At 46.7% G+C, this 9,975-nt stretch overlaps 1 protein-coding gene across 1 annotated transcript; it reads left to right on the plus strand.

The window, feature by feature from the left end:
* Positions 1–5,498: 5,498 nt before the first annotated feature.
* On the plus strand, positions 5,499–9,617 carry LOC306820329 (retrovirus-related Pol polyprotein from transposon 17.6; the record flags this gene model as incomplete). The annotated part of the gene is made up of 4 exons (XM_079338148.1): positions 5,499–8,027; positions 8,142–8,395; positions 8,514–9,474; positions 9,564–9,617. The coding sequence occupies 4 exons, from the start codon at positions 5,499–5,501 to the stop codon at positions 9,615–9,617; spliced, it is 3,798 nt and encodes a 1,265-aa protein (XP_079194274.1).
* Between the last annotated feature and the right edge of the window lie 358 nt (positions 9,618–9,975).

Here is a 9,975-nt window from a genome sequence, read left to right on the forward strand (position 1 = left end):
TTGCATTCTGAATTTGTGTGTGGGCCTAGAGAGGAGCCAACAATGAAATAACTTTCAAGATAAAAGACCGCCATAAAAAATGAAGGAAGACAACCCAAAGCTCAGTGCTGAAGGATGAGCTTGGCAGGCTGTGAGTAGCATCTGCACAGCAGTTTCTGTAAAGGATGGATGCACAATCCATATCTCACAGAATAATCACTTCAGCCTCACATACTGGCCACTGTGTCTTCCTCATAATTCTTATCTAAATGTTAGTCCAAAATAACAAAGTGTGAAGTTAGATGGTGTGACCTAGCCTCTGTTTATGAGCAGATGTTAATGTTTGTTAAATTAAAATCATCCCTTGTGAGATTTAATAAATCAAAAAGATACACACACCGACACACTAACACAATCACAGCCCACACACACACAAATACATACAATAGCCTGGGTGGAGCGGAAGCAGCAGCAGCAGCAGAAGCAACAATGACGGGCTGAAGTACCTTATTGTTGGCATGGACATGTCTTATTGGATGAAATGGCTGCTGCTCCTCTCCAGCTGGGCTCCTCTGAGCCTGTCAAGGTTGATGGATCACAGGAAAGGAATAAATATGATTAAAGAGCACAAAAATAAAATACAAGTAGGTAGGACAATTTATTGAATACAAGAAAAGTAAATGAGCAAGAGATGGAACAGATGCTATGATTGATAATTAATACAAAGACTGTTAATGGCCAAGGTTTTTTTAAGTGACGCTCTTACCCTTTTTATTGTCAGCAATGCACAAAATGGTGGACTTTAAATGTTTCAACAAAGTTTACTCAAAAGACTTCAAAGTTAAACACAGAGGGAAAACTATCACTATGAAAAACGGCTTGAATGCTACTCAGAACAGAACTGAGACAAACTGACTCAAAGGTAGGAAAACACACAAACTAAATGCGTACGAGGAAATCAAGACATGGGGAGAACACAGGAGGGCAGCAGAGCAAATCTAAAATGAAAAGGAAGTCAATAACTCATTCAAACAAACCATGATAGTCATATTTTGAAAGATGGAAAAATATTGTTGACAAAACTCTTGGATATGACAGTTATGTTATGAAGTATACTGGCCTATAGTTTGTGGTCATATATTGTTCATTGATCATGGCAGGTTGTACAATATCCCCCCAGGCCTTCACAATGGCCATGGAGGTCATCATCAGGGCCTCAAAATGTGTAGTGGGGGTGAGTGAATTAAGAATGGAATCTGCCTTCCACCTATCCGAGCATTCATGGATGACATGACCACTCTGACCACTACTGCAGCATGCACCAGGCGGCTACTTGGAAAACTGCAGGAGAACATCAAATGGACCTGGATGAAATTCAATCCGAGCAAGTCATGAAGTATCTCTATAGTCAAGGGACAAATTGAAAATGTAAAGTTCTTCATTGGTGACGACCCGATACCGACAGTGTCTGAGCAACCTGTAAAAAGCCTGGGAAGATGGTATACTGCAAGCCTCAGGGACAAGGACCAAGTGCAGCAAATAAGACAGGACATCACCAATAGTCCGTGAAACTTTGCATCAACAAAACCCTTCTACCAGGGAAGCTCAAGCTCTGGTGCCTGCATTTTGGACTTCTCCCTTGGGTAATGTGGCCACTCACTATCTACGAGCTCCCAGTAGCAACTGTAGAGAAGATGGGGAGAACTATGATGTCATACGTGAAGAAGTGGCTCAGCATCCCACGCTGTAACTAACATCAGCCTCTGTGGCAAAGGGGTCCTTGAACTGCCTATCACAAGCCTCACTGAAGAGTACAAATGCTTTAAAGTAGGACTTCATTTGACTGTAAAGGACTCCTGAGACCAAATCATCAGCAACGCTGCTCCACCCTTGTTGACTGGATGGAAATGGACACCATCCAAAGCGGTGCATCATGCTACGTCAGCCATGAGGCACAGTGATATTGTAGGGCATGTCCAATTGGGAAGAGGAGGCTTTGGCCTTACAGCAAGTAAGCCAACTTGGCATAAAGCCTCAACATCAGAGAAAAGGGAAAATGGTGGTTGACTAGGTGCGCCATCAGGAGGAGGAAGAAAGAAGAGCAAAGGCTGCCTCTCTTGTCAAGAAGGGGCAACTGATGAGGTGGGAAGACCTGGAAAGTAGAACGCTTAGCTGGAGGGAGCTCTGGGAAATGGAGGCAAGCAACATCAGCATCATCAGAGCCACCTTTGATGTTCTCCCATCTCCAAAACACCTCCACCAATGGTATGGTATGGCAAGGACCCAACCTGTACCCTCCAAAGCCAGCAACTCTCAAGCACATCCTGACCGGTTGTAAGACCAGCCTCCCCCAAGGCCGCTACACCTGGAGGCACAACCAGGTCCTCAAGGATCTGGCAGCAGCTCTTGAGAACAAGAAGATTACAACAAACTCCTTGCCCCTGAGAGCAACCAACTCCATCATGGCCCCAACCTTCATCCGAGAGGGACAGAAAAGCCCAACAATCCCCCTACTAAATCAAAAGTTGAACAACTAGCCATGGCCCGGGACTGGAAGATGCTAGTCAATATTGGTCAGCAACTAATCTTTCCACCTGAGATTGCATCCACCACCCTTGGTCAGACTTAGTACTCTGGTCCCCATCACTGAGGTCTGTCTACATCACAGAGCTCACAGTCCCATGGGAGAATTTAACCATCACCATCAGGCTACTGTAAGACCTTGACATCCATGGAAAAACTCTGCGACAGACAGTTAGATCAGTCTCTGAGGCGGCCGAAATAAGCAACAAATGGATCTGGATCAAGCGGAAGGACCCTTGCTGGGCTCAAAGAGCAACAACATAACCCGCTCACTAATCTCCCCACTCTATCTAAACTGCTGAGCGGGCTTTTCCAAGCCAGCAGATTCAGCCATCAATAAATAACATAGAAGCGACACCTCACCAGCCAGAGATGGCTTCTCCAATCGCTAAGACGTCAAGCTGAACTGCTGAGCGGGCTTTTCCAAGCCAACAGTATCAGCCCCAAATAACAAGGAAGTGACACGTCACCGACTATCCATGAAAAGTCGCTGAAGGTTAGTGCCCACTTCTCTCGCTAACTTCCTGGATCCTGGATACTATCACTTAGATCCTAGATACTCCCCTCACCCAGTTCCCAACCCTCCAAGAGGGTCCATGACATAGTCTATTGATAAGAATGGTTGTTTCTTATCCATTTTGATGATTTGTATTTAATAGCATGGTTCTTTCTTACCCTTTTGATGACTTGATTCTATTAGAATGGTTGTTTCTTATCTTTTTGATAATTTTAGTCCCTGACTATTAATAGTCCAGGTAAATATTGGTGTGTGTGCATGTAAAGCACTTTGGTCAGCTGAAACTGTTGTAAATGTGCTACATAAACTTGATTTGACAAGACTTTTGCTTGGATTCCCAAAATTTACATCTTACATTTGAGATACAGCTCTCACGCCACTCTCAACATCAAGGCAAACCTCATGTGTATTACCACCCATTGGCACAATAGACAGTTTACTATCATGTCCCATGTTTCATGATTCTTATGGTCAAATTTTGTTTGCTTATGTAGTAGAGTCAACCATGCTGCTCTTGAACACAGCCTCTCACCTGCCCCTCCCCCCTTTGCTCATCAATCAGGTCGGCATATTTAATGCACCTGAGTGCCTGAGATCAGCCTGGCATTTGTTTGAAGGGTTCCTGGTGAGTAGGGTGGCTTTGGTTTTACTTTACACGTTATCAGTGTTTTTATTAATGGTTTCTTTCTTCTTTTTTAGGTGTTTTAACTGCTGTTGTTTTGCCTTATTTTGCTTCAGTTTTGCCCTGTTTTGCCTTATTTTGCTTCAGTTTTGTTACTAGTTTTGCCCTGTTTTGCCTTATTTTGCTTCAGTTTTGTTACTAGTTTTGCCCTGTTTTGCCTTATTTTGCTTCAGTTTTGTTTATTCCTTTGTTTGATTAGTGTTTTAATATATATAGTAAATTTGATTTACTATAATAAATACCTTTTTTATGTTTTGATAACACGACTGCCTCTTCAGTTCTTTCGAACTTATGTGTCCTTAATTTTCCTGTTTTGGTTTCCTTATTTGTGTATCTCCTGGGGTGCAAGTCCCCAGGTGGCGTTGTCTGTAGTTTATTTTGTAGTTTAAGAGAAAATCCATAAAATCCCCACGCCCGCCCTGTCACATTCTTGGCGTTGTCGGCAGGATACTGTTAAGGCAGAGACGTGTAGTTTTCATTTTGGCATTTCAGTTGGTTAAGGCAATTTTTTTTGGTTTGTTTAATTTTGGCATTTGGGGTAAAACAGCAGCAGGTCCTGGAAGGATCTCCCCGCTGCCTCCTGGTACTCTGTTAACCCTTTCTGCTCTGCTTTTCCATGGAGGAGGAAATAGCCCAATTAAAGGACTTGGTTGCACAGCTGCAGGCTGAAAATCGACAGATGCGTCAACGATGGGACGACAGTCTTCCTGGGACCAGCTCCGCCTCAACAAGCTCCTCTGTCTCCGGAAACCCTTCAGTCAATGGTCTGGTAACTGAGAGACTGGTTTATTTACAGAGAGAGAGGAAATGTCCAATGTTTCGGGGCAGGACTGGTTTAAACATTGTTGAGTGGGTCGAGGAGGTCCAGGCTAGCATTCGTGCCAGACACCTGTCGCCAGCCGAGCAGGCACTTTTCATTTTCGACCATTTAGAGGGAGAGGCTCGGGAAGAGATTAAGTACCGCTCCAGAGAGGAGAAGGAAGATCCAGGACAGCTTTTAGCTATATTACAGGAATTGTATGGGTGTACTAGGTCATATGTGTCTTTGCAAGAAGAGTTCTTTTCAAGAAAGCAACAAGAAGGTGAAACATTGCAAGAATTTTCTCATGCTTTAATGTGTCTCATGGAAAAAGTTGTTCTGAAGACTCCGAATGACCTGCCAAACAAAGATGTGTTACTCAGAGATCAATTTGTTGAGCATGTTTCTGATTGTGCTCTTCGCAGGGAGCTGAAGCAATATGTTCGAAGCCACCCTACTTCCACCTTGATCATTGTCCGCACTGAAGCAATTAGGTGGGAACAAGAGGGGGTGCCCGGGGGTGGGAGGAGTAGAAGCCACTCTGTCCCTTCTGTATTTGGTCTGCAGCACACCATTCAGCAAAGCCATCCCAGCTATGGCCAGGCAGGTAACTCTTTTAGTGCTGAGTTAGGTGAACTAAAAGACATTCTTAAAAATCAACAAGAGCAACTGAATCACCTGACGCAAAGTCTGGCCACCCTAAGCAACCCCCATGGAACCCAACCAAATCGTAAGAAAACGGTCATCTGTAGAAGGTGTCAAAAGCCAGGCCACTTTGCCAGGGAGTGCGAGGGAGAGTATGTTGCTCCACTGCCAGTTCCCGATCCAATGCGCCCCAGTTCCAATGGCAGGCAGCGCCCTCAGAACCAGGGAAACTTTCGCCCCCTGAACTACTGAGCCAAAGTTCAGGTGGGGGCCCCTTCGGCTCAGAGTCTGCAATGGATAACCCCGAAAGTTTGGTGGCAGATTGCCCCACCTTAGCTGTGCTTATGGGTGGTGTTACAGTCCCATGTCTGGTCGACACTGGGTCAATGGTGTCCACTATAACGGCAAGTTTCTTTGCACAGCATTTTGAACCATGGGGTCCTGACAAACTCCAATCTTGTAACTGGTTAAATCTGAGTGCTGCTAATGGTTTAGCTATCCCATATGTCGGCTACCTCGAGCTGAACGTTCAACTTTGTGGTAAGAATGTGGCCAGACGAGGGGTGCTGGTGGTCAAAGATCCCCCAGGCATTGTACCTTCAGTTCCAGGTGTGCTTGGTATGAACATTATCAAGGAATGTTACTGGGAGTTGTTTGTACAGCATGGTGCAGCACTTTTTGACTTACCCTCTGTGTTGCAGGCTCCCACTCAAATTCAGCAGGCTCTCCAAAAGTGTCACCAGGCCCAGGCCAAAGCCCCCCCCAATCGCTTAAGTCGTGCAAAGGTGAAGGGGGGGAGAGTTTGCAGAGTTCCTGGCGGTACCATGAAAATCGTGGCAGCCACCTGCTCTCAACACCTGGTGGATGCCGTGTTGTTTGAGCCCTTGAGCAATGGCTTGCCTGCAGGTCTGTTAGCATCCCCAGCGTTTGTACGAGTGGTAAGAGGTACTGCGTATATCCCGATTGTCAATGTAGGGACTCAGGATGTTGTACTGTACCCTCGCACTGTTCTTGGTACCCTGAGTCATGCCGATCTTGTAAGCTCTCCATCAGGTCTCGAAGAGGGGAAGATGGCTGCCACAGTGTCCTCCCAGTCTGTGACTAGTTCAGTGCAGGATAAAATTGCCGCAATTGATTTAACAGCCCTCAGGCAGGAAGAGCAGGTGCAGGTCAGGTCTCTGTTGCAGAAGTACAGTGGTGTCTTTTCTTCACATGAAGGTGATTTAGGTTGTACTAACCTCATTTCTCATGAAATTCCTCTAGTTGATGAGGCCCCTGTTCGTCAGCGATACAGGCGGATCCCTCCGTCGGAGTATGAGGCAGCAAAGGCACACATCCACCAGCTCCTTGAGGCACAGGTAATCAGAGAAAGTAGTAGCCCCTTTGCCTCTCCCATCGTGTTGGTCAAGAAGAAAGATGGCAGCCTCCGTTTGTGTGTGGATTACCGACTCTTGAACAATAAGACCCGTAAAGATGCCTTTCCTCTGCCCCGCATTGAGGAGTCCCTCGACGCCCTCTCAGGGGCCCGCTGGTTCTCGACCCTCGACCTTGCGGCTGGGTACAATCAAGTACCCGTTGCAGAAAAAGACAAAATGAAAACTGCATTCTGCACTCCCTTTGGTCTGTTTGAATGGAACCGAATGCCATTTGGGTTGTGCAATGCACCAAGCACTTTCCAGAGGTTAATGGAGAGGATCTTCGGAGATCAGCACTGCCAGTCATGGTTGTTATATCTGGATGATGTTGTTGTCTTCTCTTCTACCGTAGCTGAACATGTGGAACGCTTGGACGCTGTACTTGGCCGCCTCCAGAAAGAAGGTCTCAAAGCCAAACTGGAGAAGTGCTCTTTCTTCAAGTCAGAGGTAGGCTACCTGGGACATGTCATTTCCAGTAAAGGTGTGTCCACCGACCCTGCAAAAATAGAAGTTGTATCAAAGTGGCCACGGCCTAACCAGGTGTCTGAGTTACGGTCCTTCCTAGGATTTGCTAGCTACTATCGTCGCTTCATTGAAGGGTTCGCTAAACTGGCTGCCCCTTTGCATCGTGTAGTGGCTGAACTAACTAGCTCAAAGTCAAAGAAACCGACAGGAAGGAGTCTGTCTGCTGCATGGACAGAAGAGTGCGAACAAAGCTTTGAGGGACTAAAAAGCAGGTTTGTGTCTGCTCCAATTTTAGGCTATGCTAATTTCTCCTTACCTTTTGTACTTGAGGTTGACGCCAGCTACAGTGGACTGGGTGCTGTTCTTTCACAAGAGCAGGATGGAAAAGTAAGACCCATAGCTTATGCTAGTCGTGGCCTCAAGCCTACAGAGCGTAACATGAGCAATTACAGCTCTATGAAACTTGAGTTTCTGGCCCTTAAATGGGCCATGACCGAAAAATTCAGAGACTATCTGCTGGGTCAGAAATGCATTGTGTTCACTGACAATAACCCTTTAAGCCATCTATCTACAGCAAAGCTGGGTGCTACAGAACAGCGCTGGGCTGCACAACTGGCTGCTTTTGATTTCACCATGAAGTACAAGCCTGGTCGGAACAACCAAAATGCAGATGCCCTGTCACGACGGCTACCAGCCATGTCAGATGCTTCACATTGTGAAGTCTCTGGTGTCAGACTCCCAGCGCCACTACAGCAAGTCCTTGCAAATAACACAGCAACCCAGGCTATTCAAGCCACCATCTCATCTTTCCCCTGTCATACTAGCTCTGACCTGCAGGTGTTGCAGGAAGCAGATCCCACCATCCAAGAATTCCGGAAGTTTTGGACCAGGAAGAGGGGCCCCGATGCAACTGAACGGCGTCAAACCTCCAAGGATCTTCTGGTTCTGGTCAGACAGTGGGACAGGATTGTGGAGAGAAATGGAGTGCTATATCGGAGAGTCTGTCGACCCAAGGGTGAGGAAGTATTACAATTGATATTGCCAATGTCGTTAAAGGACCAGGTTTTGCATCAGCTACACCATGAACATGGACATCAAGGGGTCGACCGAACAACGGATCTGGTTCATCAGCGGTGCTATTGGCCAGGAATGCACAATGACATTAGGACATGGTGCCAGGAGTGTGAACGTTGTCAGGTAGCTAAGAACACGCAACCAGCTGCCTGTGCATACATGGGTCATTTGCTTGCCTCCCGTCCCAACCAAATCCTTGCTGTTGACTTCACGATACTGGAACCATCACAGAACGGGTTTGAGAATGTCCTAGTGATGACAGATGTTTTTTTCCAAATACACCCAGGCAGTCCCAACCCGGGACCAGCAAGCCTCTACAGTTGCAAAGGTGTTGGTTAATGACTGGTTCTGCAGGTTTGGGGTGCCAAATCGTATCCACTCGGACCAAGGTAGAAATTTTGAGAGCAACCTAATTCAACAGCTGTGCAGTATGTACGGAATACAGAAAAGTCGCACTACCCCGTACCATCCAGCTGGCAATGGCCAATGTGAGCGCTTTAATCGTACACTGCACAACCTTCTACGCACTCTACCTGTTACCAAGAAGAGGGATTGGGCTTGTTATCTGCCACAAGTGACCTTTTCCTATAACACCACAGCACACCAATCCACTGGTGAGTCCCCATATTTTCTAATGTTTGGCCAAGATCCTCAGTTACCTGTTGATTTCCTTTTGGGCAGAGTGCAGGAACCTGTTGCTGGCAGCACCCATGCATGGATCATAGAACATCAGACCAGGCTCCACCACGCCTTTGAAGCAGCAACCAAGCATCTGGAGGAAGCGGCGGAAAAACGAAAGAAACGGCATGATCAGCGTGTGACGGGTGTCCCGTTGAAAGAAGGTCAGATTGTGTACCTCAAAGACACTGGACTCAGAGGCCGACACAAGATCCAAGACATCTGGAGCTCAGAACTCTACAAGGTCCTGAGGGCTCCAGTAGTAGGAGGGTCTGTGTACACCATTGCCCCTGTGAATGACCTCGACCAGGTAAAACATGTCCATCGATCACTGCTGGATCGTGAGATTGACGGCCACCTTCCAGAGCGGCCTGAAGTGATTGAACCACTGCCTGACGATGAACCTGCACCGGAGGGTGAATGGTTTGTTTTGGTCTCCAAACCCACTCTGACACCAGAAACCGGTCCATCAAGTCAGCCGACTTATGCTGCTCAACCCGTCCAGCTGGAGACTATAGCACAACCTCCTGTGGATCGAAGTCGGAGGAACCCACTACCAGAGTTGCCCCATGTTGCCCTTGGCAACAGTGAGGCACTGAGAAGGACCAACCGCACAAACGCTGGGCAGCACCCGAATGTTAATCACCTCCCTCAGGCAGCAAGGAGTAGAGCAATAGGGGCTACGAACTCTCAAGTGCCTGTGCCAATTGTCTGTGCTATGTTTAGACCATGGCAGTAGTGATACAATCGTCGGGCCGACGATTCAAAGCCCAGGGGTAGATTGTAGTAGAGTCAACCATGCTGCTCTTGAACACAGCCTCTCACCTGCCCCTCCCCCCTTTGCTCATCAATCAGGTCGGCATATTTAATGCACCTGAGTGCCTGAGATCAGCCTGGCATTTGTTTGAAGGGTTCCTGGTGAGTAGGGTGGCTTTGGTTTTACTTTACACGTTATCAGTGTTTTTATTAATGGTTTCTTTCTTCTTTTTTAGGTGTTTTAACTGCTGTTGTTTTGCCTTATTTTGCTTCAGTTTTGCCCTGTTTTGCCTTATTTTGCTTCAGTTTTGTTACTAGTTTTGCCCTGTTTTGCCTTATTTTGCTTCAGTTTTGTTTATTCCTTTGTTTGATTAGTGTTTTA

The sequence above is a fragment of the Symphodus melops genome (genome assembly GCF_947650265.1).
Source record: "Symphodus melops genome assembly, chromosome: 2".
Lineage (NCBI taxonomy): Eukaryota > Metazoa > Chordata > Actinopteri > Labriformes > Labridae > Symphodus > Symphodus melops.